Source organism: Harpia harpyja, chromosome 9 (assembly GCF_026419915.1).
Source record: "Harpia harpyja isolate bHarHar1 chromosome 9, bHarHar1 primary haplotype, whole genome shotgun sequence".
Classification (NCBI taxonomy): Eukaryota; Metazoa; Chordata; class Aves; order Accipitriformes; family Accipitridae; genus Harpia; species Harpia harpyja.
This window is the reverse complement of record NC_068948.1, coordinates 45,325,766-45,347,808: the sequence shown is the minus strand read 5'-3', so window position 1 is coordinate 45,347,808 and position 22,043 is coordinate 45,325,766. Positions and strand designations below refer to the sequence as shown.

At 44.5% G+C, this 22,043-nt stretch overlaps 1 protein-coding gene across 2 annotated transcripts; it reads left to right on the top strand.

The window, feature by feature from the left end:
- The first annotated feature begins 1,139 nt into the window (after positions 1-1,139).
- Positions 1,140-21,812, top strand: FBXO21 (F-box protein 21). Of its 2 annotated transcripts, XM_052795750.1 has the most exons (13): positions 1,140-1,379; positions 4,210-4,345; positions 6,068-6,162; positions 8,281-8,402; positions 10,232-10,378; positions 10,664-10,756; positions 11,240-11,373; positions 12,200-12,336; positions 13,142-13,318; positions 14,097-14,229; positions 16,827-17,017; positions 18,003-18,160; positions 21,165-21,812. In XM_052795750.1, exons 1-13 carry the CDS (start codon positions 1,147-1,149, stop codon positions 21,341-21,343), a joined length of 1,935 nt encoding a protein of 644 aa, XP_052651710.1. In that variant the 5' UTR covers positions 1,140-1,146; the 3' UTR covers positions 21,344-21,812. The 2 variants fall into 2 exon arrangements, with proteins under 2 accessions (XP_052651710.1, XP_052651712.1); XM_052795752.1 differs by lacking the exon at positions 10,664-10,756.
- The last annotated feature ends 231 nt before the right edge of the window (positions 21,813-22,043 follow it).

Sequence of the window (22,043 nt, the reverse complement as noted above, 5' to 3'; positions counted from 1 at the left end):
CTGTCCCTGCGCAGACTCAGTTGTCCCTTGGCATTTGTCCAAATCACAAGGTCAGTCTTGGCTGGTTCTTGGAGTCACTGCTGCTTCTTATCAGGGACTATCTCCTGTCCCAGTCAGCCTCAACAATGGAAACGTTAAACATCACTTCTCATCCCCTTGGGCCATGTCTACCTCTATTGAAACTTCTTTAATTTCATTATAAGTTAGATAATTATTAAACAATTCCTATCTACATTCATATACCTACTATATCTACTAAGGTTCCTTTGGTTCCCCGTCTCACAGGAGAGAGGACGAAAGGCATCCATGTGCAGGAGCGAAGGGCTGCTCCCCTGGCAGCGCCAGGCCGGCGTGAGGGGCACGCGGCTGCGGTGTTACCTGGTACACGGCGGCACTTTTACCTCAGACATCGCTGCAGTTACACCTCAGGCGCAGCGGCAGCGTGACCTCGGAGACCGTCATGGTGTGACCTCAGACGTCGCCATGTCGTTACCGCAGACACCTCGGTGCCACCTCGCACACCGTGCTGGTGTCACCTCCATCCCCACCGGGCTGCTGCCGCCATGTCTGCTCAGGTGCTACCGCAGACATGGCGGCAGCATTACCTCAGGTGCTACCGCAGACATGGCGGCAGCATTACCTCAGGTGCTGCCACAGACACGGCGGCAGCATTACCTCAGGTGCTGCCGCAGACATGGCGGCAGCATTACCTCAGCCAGGCTTTCAGCTCGGCCCTGCCAGGCCCTGTTAGCCCGGGGGAGACGGGCACAAACCACTTGCATCCACCTGGCTCCCTGCAGCCCGCCACGGCGTTTGGAGGGTCTGGGGGGTCCCCAGGCCCGCGTCCCCACCGACCCTGGGGGCTGACGCCTGCCCTCGGGGGACAGGCACTTTGCAGACGCTCCCTAGCCCCCGCCGCTGCCCTTGATCCGGGGAGGCGGCGCGCCGCGCTGTGCGCCGCGGCACTTGGCAGACGCTCCCTAGCGCCCATAAAGGGAAGGCGCCGCGCCGCTCCGCTCTGCGAGGCGGCCGCACTTGGCAGACGCTCCCCGGGCCGTTCCTCCGCCTTCGTTCTGCGCCGGAAGCGGGAGACGCTCCCTAACCCCTCCCTCCGGGGGAAGAGGGTCGCCCAGGTAAACATCCAAGATGGCGGCGGCGGAGAGCCAGGGCCCGGCGGCGGGCGGGCCGCGGGGGGCGGCGGAGGCCGACGCCGACGGGATGATGGGCCTGACGGACCTGCCGGGCGAGTTGCTGGAGCTGATCCTCTGCTGCGACGTGCTGGGAGCCGCCGACATCGGGCGGGTGTCGTGCACCTGCCGCCGGCTGCGTGAGGCGTGCCAGCCCCGCGGCAAGGTGTGGCGGGAACGCTTCCGCCTCAGGTGGGCACGGCACGGCACGGCACGGCACGGCACGGCCTGCCGGGGAGGGGGGCTGCGCTGGCTGGATGCGGCTTGGCGAGGGAGGGCGAGGGCTGCCGGGGGGCGGGGGGTGTCCTGTCAGCGCAGGCCGGGCCCCGGCCCGAGGGGTTCGGCTGGCACCGGGGACGGTGGGACGTGGGAGGGCCTGGGTGCTCCTGGGGAGGTGGAAGTGCCCCCCTCCATCCCATCCCATCCCATCCCTGTCTGTCTTCTGTTCCCGGCTCCTCGAGGTGCATGCTGAACCCCTCGTGGGTTGGGCGAGCTCTGCAGGTTTCTGCTGTGTATCTGACAGCTGGAAATGTGGGTGTCCTTCCCGAGCAGGGATGGCAGGGACTGTTGCAAGGCTGCTTCCCCTCCTAAATCCCAGAGCGTGGGACCAGGCTGAGCCTGCCGCTCGGAGGAGATCCGTCTTTGCAGGCCCTTGCTCCGGGGGGATCTGTCGTTGTGGCCCCTTGCTTGGGGGGGATCCGTCTTTGCGGCCCCTTCCACAGCCGGGCACTTGGATTACTTGCAGTCCCCAGATCCAACCTGGGGTCTGGCAGCGGTAGGGACATAGGGCCACATGGGGTTATCGATTGGCCTCCCTGGTCCCGCTGACAGCTTCCAAAACAACCACCAAGAGTTGTCCTGTTGCGGGGCTAATGCCTTACAGCAAACAGAGCTGTTTATGGTGCTTTTGGGAGAGCTATTTTCACAGAAACCAAAATCCTTTGCATTGACTTTTGCTGCTTGTGAGTTTAGTTTCCCCCCAAGGCTGTCACAAGGTACCTGATGAGGGCGTAGCTGTGTTGTAATCGGGGAAACTGTTAACACTTTAGCTGGGAATGAAGCGTGAGTGTTGTATGGTTTCAGCAGTTCTAGAAACAGCACTCCTTCACTGGGGCCGCCAACCTATCTAGAATGGGGCATGCTCATCTGCTACCTGGTTTTGTCTGGGGTTTGGCACAGCAAAAGTAGCAATATTGCTTTCTCTAATTGCCAGTTGGCTTCTAAAATTTAGCATGGCTCAAATGATGAGAGGGTTATTCTCTTTTCACGGGTGAAAAAGGCTACTGAACGATTACAGCTTTCCCAATTCACTGAGCTATGGCTTGGGATGGCTGGCCAGATACTTTCTCCAATTCAGTGGCTCTAATTTGTGAAGCAAATGTGAAAGTTTAAAAGTGGTTGAGATCCAACAGCTGAAATTGGATGTAGTAGGTGATTAGCACATGCTGCTGTCCTCCCTGTCTTTGATAATAGAACTTTTGGCAGGAGTTTGCACATTGACCTTGTCGTCCTGGCTGGATTCCATTGTGAGTAATTGCACTTTATCTTCCTAAAATTTTCATTGTAATTTCAACCCAAGAAATTATTGTCTCTCATCCTGAAATAAACAATTGTAATTGTTACTATGACGTGGCTGCATTCCAGGGGTAGATGAATGGCTAGGGATCCATCAGGAGAGAGGTCGTTATGTAATGTGAAGTTATTTGGTTGGTCTTTGACTTTATTTTGTAACTGCAATTGCAGTGTAGTTTTATTATTAACTGGTAGTAAAATATCTTCCATGTGTGGACAGACATAACTGCATTTTGGTCAGTTGGTAATAATTTTTATATAGAAGTAGTACTTTAAACATTTGGCATTCTCTCTATTTAGAAAGGTAAAAATATAAAGATAGGTAAAAGTGTGTGTGCGTATGTGTGTGTATATATATATGTGTATATATATAACCTGAAAAGAACCTAAGGCAATCCACATAGCTTAAGGAAAATGTTTTGTAAAAAACAGTAATAATGAACAGAATTTCAAAATGTGAAATAAACCCCCCTGTAAATTACAAGAGGCCTTTCTCTCAGCTTGCTTTCCCATGCTGTCCAAAATATTTCCATCTGTGCTGATTCTTCTTCATGTTTCATAAACAAATGATCATGGTATCTTCAGAACAGTCATGGGTATTGCTGCGCTGGCATGTATTTTATTGCACAGGGCTGCGTTGTTGCAGCATGTGCCCACTTTATTAGAAAAGGTGCTGCTGCTAATAGCCTCCAAAATGTTACCTGAAGTTAGGTTTTTAGTTGAACCTTGAAACACTTCTTAGTAAGCTGTGGAATATGTTTTAGCTTTTGGACTTTTAGACTCAGTAGTGCAGGTACAGCTTTCTTTTACATGAAAGGTGGGGGGGGGGTGTTAAATCTTTCTTGTATTAAAAATGAACTGCAAAAGCATTTAGCTGTCACAATTTGATTTCAGAATTCTGTTTTCCTCCAGTAGACTTTGCCACCAGCAAGGGCAATAGAGGGAGCTCTGTTTTGTGCATCCTTTTAAGTAGTAGGGGGAACACAGGATAATGAATTCTTATTCTGTTAGATGACAAGTTAGCTTACATGTGATACATCTTCAGAATGGCAAACTTTTTTTTTATTATAAAACCCTGCCTCTCTTCTACTAATGTGATACCTATGTTTATCTTGCAAAGCTCTAGAGGAAATCTCAAAAGTGTTTAGGATATTTAGATATTGAAATACCTGGAGTATGAACCTTTTGAAGGTTTTGTGTTGGCAGGCTTCAGGAGAGCTTATTTGTAAATAGCCATTAATATGCAGATGAAAGCAGTTGGATCTATGCTTTGATGTTTGAGTCAGTCATTGAATTCATTTATACAATTGCATTTAAAGTTGTACTGTGTCCTGGCAGTGTCTCAGCTCCTCAAGTCACATGGTTACAATAAACAACACTTTACAGTTCTGGAGGTTCTCAGTGATGTTGAAATACTAATGAAGCTGTTCACTTATATCTTGTTGTGTAGATGGCCATCGCTGCTGAAATACTATAGCCACACAGACAGTGTTAGCTGGCTTGAAGAATACAAAGCACGGCACAATGCTGGTCTAGAAGCCCGGAGAATTGTAGCTTCGTTCTCCAAAAGGTTCTTTTCAGAACATGTAAGTCGTCTTCTCTATGTATGTGCAACAAGTAGCCTAGCTACTTGTTCAGTACTTTTTATTAGTTTGTCTTTCCTCTTTCTTCACATCTTTTCAAGTATGCAGTCGGAAGGTTTGTATATCCTTACTTTGTGTGAAAATGCTAGATCACCAGCCAAAAGGGGAGAGACAGTTCAAAATCCAAAGGTGCGAACTGCAGACTCCAAAGTGCACTTTGCATATCGCATTCAGCTATTGCTGCTGCAGCTTTAAAAACTCTTTGCTCATTGCTGCATGTTCAGACCTGGCTCTGGAAACTTCTGAAGGACTGATAGTTTATTGACACATACCACGGCCTATGAATTTATCTCACTGCAGACCTTGTGCAAGGATGCGTTCTGTCAGTTGTCAGAAGTCATTTGAAAACAGGACCAAGGCGCAATAGGTTCACTGAATTGGAAAGTATATTATTTAAGTTCTTTACCTGACCATGACACCAAGATGCTTTTGCATTCAGTGTGAAAAAGGTGAAGATGTAGTCTCTCAGAGAGACTTACCTGCATGTGGACCAACAGTTATTTCATTGTCTGTTTGCTTAGTTGATGGCTGTGGGTTTTGGCTAGCTGTACCGTTTGGGTCAACTTGAAATTCTGTGAAATAGGCATAAACACTGCCCGTAACTTTGGCTGAATTAAAAAGTTCACCCTTCTGTGGCTCCTTTGTGAATATGTTGTGGTCCAGTAGAGAATTCCCCTAAGATACAGGAGATCCATGTTGAAATCCTCTTAGCTGATTTTAAGCAAAGGTTGGCACCTGGGTTTTTACACCTGGAGAAAAAGGCTATGGGGCCAGTAGGGTGTTTGAAGATGCATATCTCTTAGTTGTTCTTTTTGAACGCTTCCACAGTAGTTGCAGCAAATAGATATTTGACCATGGAGAGATATGTGTCAGGGCATTAACCGGGGGCAGAGGCTCCTGGATTCCTACTGTTTTAATCACGTATGCAAAGAGTACTGAGAGCCTATTCAGCAGTACCCGAAGGACTAATAATGAGGATCATCTCCTGTGGGGCTAGAAACTGCAGCTTGATTCCCTGCTGAGAATTGAGGGGAAGAGACTTTCAACCCAGTTCTGCTAGATCCTGCAGAGTGCCTGCTAAGATACTGTATGATGGGAATCGTTTTTCCCTTACTGTATTAGCCCATGCCCTATACTGAAAAGCTTGAAAGCAAATAGATTTCTTACAGTTCAACCAAAGTTTAAAAAAGAATTCTGAATTCTGGAAGAAGATAGCTCTTCTGAATAGAGATACGTGACTGTTTCAAAAAATGAAGGTTCCTGCTTCTTCATTCCTTCCCCCAGGACCAGTCTTCTACATAGGGGAGCATATGTAGAGGTTCAGTCAACCACAGACAAAAGTTGATTCCACCTTAAAGTTACTTTCATCTTGGGCCCAGCCTGCATAAGATCTGGTATGCTTCTGCTGGTCCATACACCCACTGTAGGAGCCCTGAATGCTGTAGTAGTTAGCTCAAATCGCTGTAGGGTGCTACTGGGGCTCTCAATGGATCCTTGTAATAAATCCATAGAGCAGAGACTGAGTATGTGGTGAGCTGGACGTTTTTAAGATCTTACATAAATTTTAAAAAATAGAACAAAATTGGTTTTGATACTTTTTATGAAATTATGTTCCTTTGGGAAGAATCTGTTGTGCTCCGCATAACTCATTGTCTGGTTTGACAGGTCCCCTGTGATGGATTCAGTGACATTGAGACTCTTGGGTGCCCAAGTCATTTTTTTGAGGATGAGCTGATGTGTATCCTTAACATGGAAGGAAGGTAAGAAAGAAAGGGGTTAGAAATGGAAGGGATTTTTCCCCTTTCACTGGTTAAAGGAGAACGGTACTGTGGTGGATGCCTGATCTCAGCTTCTGTCCTTTTGTCACTCTCATAAAACATCCCCAGGCTTACCAAGGCTGGGAAGTATTGCTGTGTGTTTAATTTCACAACAAATTTAATATTCCCGGAAGAAACCATGTAAACTATTCTACAAGAAGGAGATCCTCTGGCTTTGTGTTGCTGTTTGTTGCTTGTTTCCTTGCCAGTTCATGACATCTCTCGGGACATGTTCCGTGTACCCTCTTCTCTGAGGTAGTTTTGGCTTAAGGAGTTCCCATCCTCATGTTTGTTTTTTATTTAAACCTGGATCAGTTTGCTGAACTGATTTTCAGGATGAGGCCACAGCACTGGAAGGAAGCAGGAATACTCAATAAGGTTTGCCACCATGAATCCCTGTATCATGAAACTAGAGCTTTTTTTTTTTTCCCCCCTCTTCTTGTTGCTTTTCTTAACTGTAGTAGGTTGGTACAATTTTTGTGCCCAAATAAGCAACTGAGTTTAATTCAGCCACTGCAAAATTTGCAGTTATGTAAAGTATCCAGACAGGTGAAATGCCAAGCAGGTGAATAAAACCTCTGGTTTGCATCTGCCTAGCTATTCTCATCACCATGGTTAGCACTGAGCAAGATAAGTCAATGCTTTACTTCAAAGTTTCTCTGCAGGTAGCATATAAACCACACTGACTTTGCTGTGATACGAAGCAGTGATAGATTGCTCTTAATGGAGTCTAATAGCCTTGATTAAAGAGACTGTTGCTAGGGCTTGAAAAAACGTTAACTGGAATGGCAATCATCTCATTTTTGCTTTTTCACTTCCATTTTATTACCTTCTCTATTTGAACTGGGACTAAACATCTCTTATTTGACAACTGGTTAAAAAGCTTTTGAGCCTTTGCACTGGCCAAATGGCTCCCCATAAAGCGGAATTGATGCTAATTACACCCTGATTAAGCTGTAGTCATTGCCATTCAGGAGCATTAGGCTAAATCATTTCCCTGGAAGATGTCCCAATAAAGCAGTTGTCCCTATTGAGCATCCCAATTTATTGGAAGAGGATAAAGTGTTATGATGTTTGATTGTTCTCCTGTCCAGTAGCGTGGAGAAGGCTGATTTGACCTGCAATCTGGAGGAGAGGCAGTGTAAGCAGGGAAAGAGGGTTTTTACTGAAGAAGGAAACTGGACTTCTTTTAAACACATGGCAAGAGCAGAGCCTGGGAATCCGCAGAATTCTCCCTTTGGGTTTTTTGGGGGGCCAGGTCTTTGTGCCATTCCTAACTATTTGGTGTAAAAGTGCTCAGTGAGGCACTGGGTAACCCATTGCTAAAGGCCAGGGCTTGCTTAGATGCATGTGATTTAAATGCCTCTGAGCTGGTCTGTCATATTTCACATGAACTCTTCAAACCTTACCTGGATAGTGACCAGCTCTCTTGCTTCTTCTTGGCCCTCTGCCTTCACTTGTTAATTTAGAAAGTGAAGGGGCTTTACTATAAAAGCTGTAAGGTTTGGGATTGTGTGATCTACAGACCAACTGTTGATCTGTTCCTGCCTTTTCAGAGCAACAGAGGTGTTTTTCCTCTGGGGATTTTTTTTTTTCCTTTTGAATACTATTGGACCTACATTCATGTCCCTCATCAATTTATTTTTAATGGTGAGAGGATGCTTTAAGATTGATTCTGGAGGGATCCAGTCAGGCAGAGGGTACTGTTTTATGAGTAAAAAATAGGATTTTAATCAGATATTCCTGAGCTACTTTAATTAGGATCTGTGTTGTTTCCCATGATACTGTATCTTCTCAAAATTATATGCTGGTGATAGGATAAAAATCGGGGATGATAGCGGCAATGTTTTGCCAGTGTCTTATATTGTGGTTTTTGATGACAAATTTCCTTTTAACATTTACCTTTTTGGTTGACTCTTCAGTGATAGTGGTGTTCTCAGACTTGTTTAGAAAAGGAATAGTCTAAACTGTAAACCTATATTCACTGGAAAAGTTAACTCAAATGCTCACCCTTAAAGTGTTTGTTTAGGGCAATACTATTCTTTGTATTCATATGTGCAGGAAAGGTCTCACCTGGAAGTACTATGCAAAGAAAATTCTATACTTCTTACGGCAACAGAATATATTAAAAAATCTGAAGGAGTATCTTCAACGCCCAACTGATCAGCAGTCATTTTTGGAGGGTAAGTCTTTGGCAGAAATCCCATGTAGAGCACCTAATGACAGCTTTCTATCATTGTTGTTTTACTTGGAAAGAGCCTTCCTTGCTTATATTTCAACTAGCCCTTGGACAATGACTCAGAATTAAGTTTGGATTTTTAATGTACCTGAAATCCTTAAAATCTTGCTGTAGTTGTGTAGTGTTGCATCAGAATGTCAGGATTACATTAGCTTCTGTCAGTGCTGTATGCTTGAATAATTTTCCGTGAACAGATGAGCTGAAAAACAATGCAGAAAATGTTAAAACACTTGCATTTGAATCTTGAACAGTGTATTGAGGAAATCAGCAGTAGCTCAGTGTCCTAATTAGCTGACATTGCAGAATCGTTTTAACTGTGGCCCATGGGCTGATTATGGCCTAACAGACCAACTGATCTGATTTCGAGTCGGCTCCCTACTATCTCCTTTCCCAAGAGCTTCTCAGATCAGGGCAAGGAACAAGCTACGGGCAGCAGGAATTGTTGTTGCAGCTCATAGCCTGTGCGCTGGCTGTGGCTTTCTCTTGAGAGCTGTCTGACTGCTGGACCATTGAAGCTGTGCAGTGTAGAGCTGGGGAACGGACAGAAGTCCAGTCACATGGTGGGAAGACACATGCACCTGATATGAAGAAAGAAAAGGCTTTTCTGCAATTCATGTCCTCTGGTGGATTATTCTCTTCTTCAAGCTTCCTATAGAGAAGATAGTTTTCTGAATGGATCAAAAGCTGCCGGTGTCTGTAGGAGAGTCTCTTACTCTTGGTATATACCTCAAAACTGTCATACGAAATAGTCTCTTAACACCAAAGCTGGTTCTTGTTAGTGGCAATAGACTTTGAAAAAGGGACTGTGTTAGGGCAAGAAGGGAAAGGCAAAAGTGGCATTTTCTCGAAACAACTGAGGCAGTTAATTACATGACCTAATCTTGTGGGTCACAAATGCATGCATTTGTCTGCCACGGAGGTACTATTAGAGCACCAAGAGGTAGTCTTTTGTGAAGTTTCACTTGGTCAGCATGGGAAACTCTGAGTTGGGGAGGGTGGGGAGGAGACATGGCTTGGGGCCCTGCTGAAATCCTTGAATACAGGCCTGTCACGGATGTGCTAACAAAGAAGTGTAGGAAGCTGGAAGAGGTATGATCCATGCAAAATTCTTGCAGGTGAATACAGTTGATTCCAAAGGTTGAACAATATGGAGGCTTTGGAAAGAGCAGTGGTGACAAGATGACAGGGAGAAGATTCTGAGAAAGGGCTATTTTTTTTCCTGCAGAAGTTTGACAGAAGAGGCTTGGGCAGAAGGGAAATGAAAATTTGTTCTGTTATAGTGGGTTTCTGACATGAAGATGGAGAGCAGGCGTGGAAGAGAAAGATGAATGTAACAGAAGAGGGAACGATGAGGAAGAATGATAGCTATGGAGGGTATGACGGGAAGAAATCAGAACTGAAGCAGAAGTGAAGTTGAGATTGTTTCAGGCTCTGAATAAAAAACATTGTAAGTTGGGAGGATGCCAGGAGATGCCATGTGACTGGAGAGCTGGCTGGTTAAGCCTGGTCTAGCAGCATACCTGCTCAATGTACAAATCTATTACTTTCCCTTTCAAGGTGGTGGAGAGGGGAATACTGAATTTAATTGGTGTTTATCATGTCAGCTTATTCTTTGCATTTTATGTGATAAATCCAATATATGACTGCAGATTTTAAAAGGAAAGCTCTTGTGTTGTGCTGCAATTGCTTGCTGCATGCCTGGAATTTAGAGTAGGTAAAACTAAGCAAAGAAAAAACTGAAGTCCTGTTTCTTATATAGTTTGTTTTTTCCAGGTGCTGTTTTAATTGATCAATACTGTAACCCGCTGTCAGACATCTGCTTAAAAAGTGTCCAGGCACAGGTGGATGATATCACAGATAAAGTGCGCAAAGTCCTGCGGACGAAAAATCCAAGGCACCCCAGCTTGGCTTCCAAGGCAGGTACTGTACAGAAACATATGCTTTACCGCAGAGCATTTCTGCAAGTCTAGATACAGGCAGACAAGGTGAAACAGCTGTTGAATTATTGCAGCTTAAAGAGCTGTTGTTCTTTATCCCCTGGCAAGCATATTCTGACATTTGTTTAAACCATCGTTCAGGAAACAGCAGTTTGTTCAGCCATAGGGACTTGATAGCCCAGGGTTGTCAGTCCGTCTGATGCTGTCTAAGCAAAAAGAATTGGGAGGGGAATTCTTTCTTCTTTTTTTTTCCCATTTGTCCCTGAAGTCTTAAGTAGTCCTGACATCTGTACCAGAGCTGTGGGACAGGGGATCGACCTCTTTTCTTCTGCAAGTCTCAAAGTCAGCAGCAATAGAAAAGGTGTGTGCTTTAACATCTCCAAAGGTCAGGCAGCATCTTGCTGCTTGTTTTTTAAGCACTATCTAATGTTTGCCATCTTTCAAAGAGAGAATGAGCAGTCTGCCTCTATCTGTGTATCTGGAGTGGCCAAGCTGTGACTCTCAAGCGGTGAAAGCACACTTCCCATGCCTGGGCAGTCTGACATGTCCAGCTGCAGTGCTGTGCTGGCACAGGGTGGTTAGGATCCAGTCCTCCAGCTGCAGAAGGAAGCGAGATACCACTGTTGTACAGCTGAGGTGCAGGGCAATCCACAGAGCCAGGCCACATTGTGAGTGGAGCGCTAGGGCGCTGCCACGGTCAACTCCAGCCAGTCTCTTGATGATCTGAATTGAGATGAGTCCCTTGTGTTCTCAGTCTGTATGAAGAATTTTGGTATAAGTTTTGTTGCATAAAGGTTAAGTACACTTGTTTTCTCAGTCTTCATTTCTTTGCATGTCTTTTTAGGAGAGGTCCTGATTCCAGAAGTGGAGCTTCAGCGGCAGGTACTTGATGCTATGAATTGCGTCCTATATGAGCAGTTAAAATACAAAGGAAATGAGCTGGATTACTATAACTCCCTGAATTCATACATTCACCAGGTATGTGTATGGTAGGCAAAAACTAGGAGGCTGCAAGGCTTGAGACATTCTGTTTGTGGTGGTTATTTGTCCGAATGTAGTCGGGCAAATCTGAAGAACGATTTGCTGTAAAGTCAATAGGATGTCATCTTTTAGTGTATATTCTGTCAGGTTGGTGTATTTTCATTTGTGAAATTGTCCTGGTTTCAGCTGGGATAGAGTTAACTGTCTTCCTAGTAGCTGGTACAGTGCTATGTTTTGAGTTCAGTATGTGAAGAATGTTGATAACACTGATGTTTTCAGTTGTTGCTCAGTAGTGTTTAGACTGAAGTCAAGGATTTTTCAGCTTCTCATGCCCAGCCAGCGAGAAAGCTGGAGGGGTACAAGAAGTTGGCACAGGACACAGCCAGGGCACCTGACCCAAAGTGGCCAACGGTGTATTCCATACCATGGGACGTCCCATCCAGTATAGGAACTGGGAAGTGGGGGCAGGGAATCGCCGCTCGGGGGGACTGGCTGGGTGTCAGTCAGCGGGTGGTGAGCAATTGCACTGCGCATCATTTGTACATTCCAATCCTTTCATTATTACTGTTGTCATTTTATTAGTGTTATCATTATCATTATTAGTTTCTTCTTTTCTGTTCTATTAAACCGTTCTTATCTCAACCCACGGGTTTTGCTTCTTTTCCCGATTTTCTCCCCCATCCCACTGGGGGGGTGGGGAGTGAGTGAGCGGCTGCATGGTGTTTAGTTGCTGGCTGGGGTTGAACCACGACAGAAATCAAACCTTGGGAGTTTGTGTTTTTCTTGACATCCCACATGTTTTTATCCCATTTTTATCCCCCAGGTTTTGATCCGCAGGACGGGAATTCCCATCAGTTTGTCTGTGCTTTATTTAACAATTGCCAGGCAGTTGGGAGTCAAACTTGAACCGGTCAACTTCCCTAGCCATTTTCTACTACGGTGGTGTCAAGGAAAAGAAGGGTAAGTGACCTGTTGAATTTTGAAGTTGTGTCCACAGAAATAAAAGCCAGAAAGCATTTACAACAGCTGCAGATCTATACCAGAATGTTTAATTATTTTCCATCTGTAATTATAACCTATACAGAGGAAAAGATCAGACCTCTAAAAAAGTTTTCCCAGAACTCAGCTTTGCTGCTGCTGAAGGGTAACAGATTTCCTGAGTGTGAAATAACAGTAACCATGAGGTAATGTTTCTCTTACTTAAGAAGAGAAAAAAGGTGCTGATTTCACTTACCCTTTCATACAGAACAGTTGCTAGAGGCCACTGCTGTTGTTCCGTGCACTCATTTAATGCTCTGAGTCAGTGCAGAATACGTCTTTGACCAGATCATGATCAATGTACAGAAATCTGTATTTTGTGAATGACATAAGCAGTCGAATTCAGAGCGATGGTTTTGTCTATATGTACCCCTTTCAGCACTAGGCTTCAGATGCCATATGAGTGGGCCCTGTTACACTTTCCAGTGCAGTGTCATAATATAATCTAGCAGTAGATAGAGCAAACTGAAAATATCTGAAGGAAAGAACTGACGTGATGGAGTGAAAAGTCCCCTTAGTTTCTCTGTCCTTTCCCTTATATGTTTATGTGAAAAAGAAGCTAGGAGGAGAGAGAAGGTACCAGGTAATCTCTTTTTAGGAGGGAGCTGAGGTATGAATGACACTCGTTTTACAAACAAGCTTGAAAGTGCTGAGGGAAGAACAGAAATAGGTAATCCTGCTTTACTATGAGACCCATCACAATTTAGTTTCCTTGTTGTTTCATTAGAAGCACAGATATTTTTGACTACACCTACATTGACGCCTTTGGGAAGGGGAAGCAGCTGACGGTGAAGGAGTGCGAGTACCTTATTGGCCACCATGTGACAGAGGAGTTCTATGGAGTGGTGACTTCAAAAGAGGTCTTGCAGCGTATGGTGGGAAATCTCTTAAACCTTGGCAAGCGGTGAGTTGAGGATCATCTGGCCTGTAAGGCCTGTGGAAAAAAGGGCGCAGAGTATACTGTCTGCATATCCAGTACTGCTTCTTCACAGTATTTGAGCAAGTGCTTTAAAAAGGTGTCAGTCACCCAGGGGATCTTGAAAATACTGTATGTCACGTTGCATTGTCTAGTTGCTTTTAATCACTTGCAGCAGCATTGTGTGGAAACAATATTTAGTAAAACTAGTTCCCCTCAAGAAAATGGATAGATTTTTTTTTTTCCTTTGTGAAAAGCTGATAGGGACTGTCCACCATTCCCTTAAGAGCAGGGACCTTCGTTATGATCTGCTAAGCACAACCCACATGCTTAAATGAGCAGTTTCAAAGGTACTGTTGGTTTGTAGAAAATCTGGTTTTATTTTCAAATGCCTGTGATAATCACTTTCCAAGTAGTCATAGACAGAAATCACAGGGTGAAAGGATTGCTTTAGGTGTAATTAAGCTAGGGGAACAAAAGCAGATTTCAAAAGGAAGTGGCTTGGAGAGTGAATTCTCTGTAGGATTATTTTACCAAGCAGAATGGTGAAGTGGGAGGGTAGAGTCCGATCATCAGTTGTGTAGTGTTTTTCCTTCTGAGCAGGCTGTTGGATGTGATGAGTGACAGTCAGTGCCAGAGTCACTCTTACTGAATGAGCGTGCCTGTACCTGTAGCATCATTTCTGGTGACTATCCCTGTACATCGGAGTACTGGGGATAGGGGTTGAAGAGCTAGCCTTACAATTGAGTTTCTTTTTTACTGGCAGAGAAAGCACTGATCAGTCTTACCAACTCTTGAGAGACTCGTTGGATCTATACCTGGCTATGTATCCGGACAATGTGCAGCATCTAATGCTCCAGGCTAGGTTATACTTCCACCTGGGAATCTGGCCAGAAAAGGTACCTTGCCACTCGGTTGTATGTTTTCTGATAGTCTAAGTGCTATTAACACTAGTCTATTGATTTTTGGACTACGTCAGCTTGCATTACAGTCTGCCACAACTTGTTTCAGTAATAAATGCAATTGAATGAGTTATCACATTTCAGAGAATCAATTTCTACTGTATGAAGCGGGGAAAAGAGGATGATGCTTGCTTGCCTGGGGGAGACTTGTGAGCAGCCTTGAGTCTGAGTCATAATTTATGATTTACGGCCCAAGTCTGACAGCTTATCTTGCAACCAGTAGTGTGGACTTCCAGTTGAAAGTTATAAGAACATTCTGTTTGGTTTATGCCTAGATTGTGGTAGTGGTGGTAAAACCCTTCCTGGACTCATGCAAAAGGAGCAATTACCTTATCAGAAAACTTGTAGGAAGTTATCTTTTATGAATACAAACAAACCTTAGCCACACAATCAGTGGCTCTTGTGAAAAAGCAACTTAATATTCCTGTCCTTGGGATTCTTTTTTAATATCACCTTTAGCATAGCATCTTGAGTCCTGCTATCTTGTGAATGTGGGAAAGAAGGTGGCAAGACTTAAAGTTGTCTGAGTTGTCTAGATCATCCATGTCCTTCACTGAATCAGCGGAAGGCACAAGGAAGAAGCATGTAACTCAAAGTTTTATTTCTTTAGTGTGTCACTACAACAAAGAGGTGTTCCCTAGTCAAAATTTCCTGTACTACTTTAGTGAAGCTCACACACTTGGGCAATGCCCATGCCATTTCCAAACGTGAGGTTTGGATGAGGGGGCAGAAGTGTTTGGTTGGACAGCTGAGCAGAACACAAAGCTCTTTCCACCAAATTAACTGAAGCATAGGACTTCTGGAGAAGCTGCCTTCCTTTTGAAGAACAAACTGTGCTAAGCTTGCCGTTCCTTTTTTACGGCAGCAAGTTTTAGGGTCGCCACAGAAAAAACAGCACAAACTAAGAAATTGTGTATGGGGGACTGCTGAGCTGAAATGGCAACCGTATGTACATAGAGGACAGCTAAATGAAACACTGAAAGATCTTCCTTCCCCTTTCTGGCATTCAGCAGTGTCTTTGTAAAGCACCAAAGCTTTACATACTTGTGTTTTGCTGCCCTTCAGAACAAATAACACAACCCCATGGCTGAGTGTTACATGTAGTTTCTCTGTACTACATTGCCAGATGCGATGAAAATGTGCAAATTTGGACTTTCCAGTATTGTGTCCTCATATGCATCCAGTCGTTCCAGGCTATTGGATAAGTTTGTAGGTAGCCAGAGAGAATGCTCTATGTCTGACAGAACAGAAGATAACAGATTTAATAGAGGTCTGCCAGATTTATGGAAAATGGTACAAAATCTTAAAAGTCAAGCAGAACTACACAGAATGTTGTCCTAAGTGTTTGCAAATAACAGTAAATGAAATTGCCAAGAGTCTCTGGCAGCTATGGTCACTGTGCTAGGCCTTCCCCTTTCTGTAGGATTTTTCAGGATTTTCACTCCTTAAGATGCCAGCCATAGAATTAAGGTGGCCAAGAAGCCTCAGCTCTGTTTCTTCTTCTCGTACCTAATTACTCACTTGTTCTTTTTCTGAATTCATTTTCTTCACCTCATGGCTGATGTTCATGCTCAATAGCCTGAGATTTCTATTCCTCTTCTGCTGCTGCTCTGAACTTAAAGTGACCAAAACTTCCAGCATGTGATCAAGGAGACAGTCCTTTTGCCAGGTGCTAAAGTGCGTCAGATTTTTGGAACTGTGGCAGCACTTAAGGTATTTGATGTTGGGACGGATGTATCTGTCTCTTCTCAACCTGTTTAGACAACAGTTTTGGTGAGAGCAAGAAAGGGAAAAAAAAAAAAGTAAAACTTGTATTGCCTGCCTCTAACAAACTTGGCAGCAGATGCTCTGATAGTGTGCCAGAGGGTGTTGGTAGGCTGGTATTCTGGATCTACAGGGTTTGCTGCTTTGAGAGCACGTTTAAAGTTAGTGTTCTTCAGTCATCCTGAGATAAGCAGGTTCTCTGTCTCTTGTTCACTATTGCATGGTATAGCATCATAGAGGTTACTTGTGTTTCCTTCTGTGCTGCCCTATTTTTTTCTCTGTCAGGCTCCCACAGACATGCTGAGGAACTCTTTTAAACTAAAATGTTTGTTCTCAAGTACAGCAGAAGTAATCTGGAATCAGTTCACAGCAGCAGTTTGGGAGACTAGGAACAGTATTCTCTTTGCATTTTAGAAACCTTGAAACGGTCTCGTCAATGCCCTGTGGTCGCAAAATGTGATACAATTAGCTTGTATGACTTAGTTTAAAAGAGTTACTGTGCTCAGCGGTGCCCTTCCTTGGAAGTCGGGACCTAAATAGAAAAGGAGAGGACTGTTGCAATTTCTGCAGGCTAAGCAAGTGTGAAGAACTCCTTGGGAGTGTGTAGCCAGAGCAAAGACTCTCAGTCCTGTGTGGAAAACTCATGGCGGACCTCTAGGCCTGGGCACTTAGACCCAGCTAATTTGAGAAATGTATCTGTATATATTTGTAAGTGTTGGACTGCTGTAAGGACTTGTTCTGAATCTGTCTTTGTGTTTTGGTTGCTGAAGGTTCTGGACATATTGCAGCATATTCAAGCTTTGGACCCATCCCAGCATGGAGCTGTCGGGTACTTAGTTCAACACACCCTAGAGCATATTGAGCGCAGGAAGGAGGAGGTGGGACCTGAGGTGAAGCACCGTTCAGATGAGAAGCACAAAGAGGTCTGCTTTTCGATTGGGCTGATTATGAAACACAAGAGGTGAGCTCTTCAAAACCTTCCCCACATTAGCAGGCTGTACTGTAACAATGAGTGCCAAAGTGTTTGTTCTGATGGTAATGAGACGTGGTTTTATCTGCCAAGGAGGTACCTGGAATGGAAAATGCCAGGTATGTGCATCTATGCCATGGACCTTGTAGGAAAATGGGAGCAGCTCTGTCTGTCCTTTGAGAGAGCGAGTGTATTCACTGCCGTTTGCTTGCAGAGAGAAGTTTGTGAGGTGACTTGTCTGAGTCATCATATATCATGCAGCTAAAATTTCCACAGCCCAGAGCTCTCAAAGAAACATCAGTAATCAGTTAATGAGGGACTGTGGAACAGAATCGACTTCAAAAAAGATTGTAAGATACCTAAGACAGTTTATGAATCTTCCCTGTGCTATTATTACCCCCTCTTCCTGTTCCTGTCTGTAGCGCTCTGCCAGAATGACATGCCATCACTGTGTTGCTTCGGCCAACTCAACAAGACATCTGGAGCATATTTTAAGGGCGTCAGCAGTGACAGTTGTAATACCTCACAATTAATCGCATAAATAATCTGAAAATAATGATGGCTTTGTTTCCAGGAGTTCAGTATTGGGATTACTACCTCTGTGCGATGGGCACAGAAGTAATTGCACAACACAGTAGGATAGTTGATTCTCTCCCTGTTTCTTGTTTCCTGTTCTCCTGGTTGCTGAGTTCCAGTCTCTTTCCCACTTTCATTTCTTGCTCACATTTGGTTTTCCTTTGTCCTCAGCTGTTTGTTCCTGATTATTTATCCAGTCGCTCCTAGTCATTTCCCCCCACCTCAAAATACACACATGTACGCACACAATCTTTTTGAATTAATTTTTTTTTCCTCTTGTCCTCTCCTCCTTGTGCCAACTCACAGGAGGCTCCTATCCTGTTTGTGCTATAGTAGTCTTGAGGGAAAAGAGCTGGCTCTGGAGTTTTCACAGTCTTTGGTGTGCGATTTTTTTAATTAGATATGGCTATAACTGCGTGATTTACGGCTGGGATCCCGCCTGCATGATGGGGCATGAATGGATCCGGAATATGAATGTCCACAGCCTTCCGCATGGCCCCCACCAGCCTTTCTACAATGTGCTAGTGGAAGATGGCTCTTGCAGATATGCTGCTCAAGGTGAGCAGGAGTCTCCTGTGTTTACTATCTGTTTAGAAGTACATTAGGAGAAAGGGATGCTTAAGTGATTAACTCTTCTAAGCATGAAACATAAACTGTTAGTTAAGGTTGAGGTAGGAAGGAAAATGGTCTTGAATTCATGGCCTGCGTTGTTTGCTCTCCATGAAATCAGTAATGCTAGGAGTGAATGTTAATCACTCCTGGTGATTAACTGGTGTAATCTCATCTTGCCCAAGAAGCATGTTCTGGACATGATTGGTTTTATGGTGTAAACCATGATTGTTCCTTTTGAAAGAAGTAATTCAACTCTTGCTGAAGTCTGAAGTTCTGTCAGCAGCTCTTGCTCTTTGAAGTTATAGCTGTGCTGTGGGCAGGACCTCAAAATAGGATCTAGTGAGGGAGCACAGAGGCTTTGCTTGTCAGCTCGTGGTTCTGAGCAGCTGTCATCAAGAGACTGTATGTGCCAAGATCCCAGAGAACACAGGTAGCATGGCTTTTAGTGCCACCTCTAATAAGAATGGGACAAAAATGAATGTCTCTTTACAAGTGCGAAGAGGTGTAGAAATCTCAATCAACCATTCTTTATGCAACATACCATAAGAAAGGACATTCTTTTCTGATGGTCAGAATATGAGGTTAGGATACAGGAAGAAGTGTCAAACTGAGGTTCAAAAGAAAAAAAAAACAAAACATCTGTAACTCTGTACATTGTAATCAGAGTGTTTCTTTGCCTCATGTTTGTTCTTCTCCCTGTGATACAGAGGTGTCCCATTCAGCTGGCAGGGCAGCTGCACAGCCTGATTGTATTTTGCTAAGAGAAGACATGGGAGCTGCTGGAGGGGAAATGCAGAACAAAATACAGTTCAGCTCTTTCCCTAGGGTGTGCTCCCTAGCATGTTCTGGTCCCATACATGTGAGCAAGAGGTGGTTTTACAGGAGGGGACACTCCTACCTTTGTAGGTTTAAAGTGCAGGTGTTTCTCACTGTCCTGAGTTCCTTTATATTCAGTAGTCCAAAAAGATGAAGTGGAGACTGGGAATATTGCAGCTCAGCCTTATGGCTCATATTAGGCAGTATTTGACCTCTCAGAGTCTTAAAAAACCAAAAATTCCTGTGCACCATGGGTTGATATTAAAATATGTATCCAGAGAACTGTCCACAGTGCTTCTGGGGCTGAGTCATCTCTTATATCTTTTGTTTAATTGTTTATAAACAAGTATAATGCTGGCTGGTTCCAGAGTACAGAGTATTTTAGCCAAGCTGTAGGTTGACACCATCATCTCTGTAGCATCCAAGTGTTTTGATATTGCTAGGGAAAATTGAAGGGTTTGTCCTTGCTTGCTGAAATCCTGCTGCCTGCCTATTGAGTATCCCTTCTAAAATACATCCTCAGATCATTTGGGAAGGGAGTATTTCATAACTTACTGACCTGACCGGGGAGGGGATGATAGTTTTGTACTGAAAGAATCTTAAACAAATCTGCATGCAGAGTTTTATCTAACCAGCTCAGGAATAACACCAAGCTTATTATAGGTAATTGTGCCTCAGTTTGAGTCCTTCTGTAAATTTGTAGATTGAGCTGTAGCTAATTCCAAAACACCTGTTTCATACAGTGAGTTTGGTATCTACCTGTCTGCTCTTGTCGTTCTTTTGTTTGCTTTGTAGCAGCACAGACCTGGTATCTGTGGCTCAAAACTGCTAGTCAGCATGTTTCTCAGGCTCCCCACCTAGTGCTGAACTTGCTTGTCTCAGTCACTTCCCCCCTGCCAGCTTCTGTTTCGTCACTGTGTTTTCCCCTTTGTACACAGCTCACTGCTCAGCCATGCTTCTGCAGAGCATATTGGAGTGTAAATTGTTTTCCGCAGTGGTGCAGTATACGAGAAAGGTACTTTGCAAGCCCGTAGGACTGCATCAGCCCACTGAGGTGTAGAAAGCTCTTGTGCTTTCGGCTGCAGGCACTGGCATACAGTAGCTTCAAAGAGCCTGTATGGATTAATATGACTTGCATGTGCTCTTTGTAGTGAACTGAATAGTTTCAGAGACAGATAAATTATTCCTGAATTATGTTCTCTGCATTCCATCTTGATCCTGCCCTGCCTTGCAGATAAGTCAGACTTTGGGACTTAGGCAGCTTTTGTTTCTACCCATATGTCTGGCACTGTGCTGGAAAAAATGACATCATTTGGGGACTGCTGCAGGGCACCTGCGCATGAGATTTACTGCTGGGCTGCCTCCCAGTCACACTGCTTTATACAAATACTACAGGAGCAAAGGGACCCTCAGATTGGGTCACCTTTGCATTTTAATGCCAGTGCTTCTGTGTTGTTTAACTGTTGTGCTTAATCAGGTTATCTTTTAGTACAACGGAGGAAATGGGGTGCCATGGGAAAGAATCAGTATGCTCTTCTTGGGGACTTTCTCTTAGCTTTGGGAAGTTTAGATTTAGAAAAGTTAACAGTGCTATGTGAGACATGCTTGAAAACCAGGCTGGCGACTTGACATGGTTGAAACACAGACTGGTGACTTAGGGCAAGAAAGCACTTGCCTCCTCTGCCAGGAGAACCTTGTGCAGTCGGCCTCACCTTGGAGCATTTGAGAAGGATCTCTCCTAGAAACTGATCTCCCATGGGACTTGAGGGATCAGAGCTCAGTGCAGCAGCTTCTCCCTGCGCTTGCAACCAAGACTTGTGACCAACAGAGTGGGAGCAGGTCAGCATCCTGCTACTCTAACCTTATGTCAGACACTGTGGTCTCAGGCACAAAATAGTTTTCATGCCACTAGTAAACGGGGTCAGCATCACTTAGGAGATAAGACCCTGTGAGCAATCGTACTGGCATACTCTGTGCATATTTTCCTGGATTAGGGTTGTTTGGTTTTTTTCTTTAAAGCATCAGGAGGTGGTGTTTCTAGAGACAGAAAAAAGACTTGAGAGAGGTGCAGGATTTATTGCCTTGTAGCAGGGCGTTTCATGAGGTGATAACTGATTCTTTCCTTTCCTAACAGAGAACCTGGAATATAACTCTGAGCCTCGGGAGATCCCTCACCCTGACATTGGCCGCTATTTTTCAGAGTTTACTGGCATTCACTACCTAGCAAATACCGAGCTAGAAATTCGGTACCCGGAGGATTTGGAGCTCACACGTGCTACAGTTCAGAAGATCTACAGTTCAGGCAAGGAGTGAGTGCAAAAGGAATCACGAGGACAGAAGCAGCTGGAGTGTAGCTTTACCCTCTGCAAAACTTGCGTGGAAGGCAAGTTTGGTGACAATCCTTTGGCTTAATGCATTGAAAACTGCATTGAACTTTGTAACTGGTGCTATAGCATCTTTCCGTTGCCTGCCTGCCCATTCTGGCCCAAAGGCACAGGGACACATGGTAGTTGAGGCCAGGTGTTAAGGATCTTGCAGGGACAGTTACGCTAGGAAGCACGTTGTCCTTCAGAAGGATTTGCGCATACTACTTGTTCCGTGATTGTCTTGCCTAGAAGGTCGACGCAGTGAGTTCCCTGGTGTGGAATATGGAAGAACACTCTCTTCCAGAGAAGTTGCTTGTCCTTGCAGTGTTGTGGGTTTTTTTGTTTGGTTGTGTTTTGGGGTTTTTTTTAATGTATATCTCATGCAGGTGATAGTTTTTAAAGTCTCTTACGTTTCACTGTTGTCTTCTCCAGTCTGAATTTTTGGTCAAATTTTGCTTCACCTCTGTAGTCTGATTGCTCATAGAGCTACCGTTCCAATTCTGAGTATCCCTACAGGCCTGGGAAAGAGCCTCAGCAACAAAAACAGCAGCAGCTAGGCTTCCAGGGGTGGCAAGCACAGTGGTGACACTGAGGTCCAGTTGGCTACCTTGCTGACAATACAAACTCTCCTAATGCAGAAGATGAGC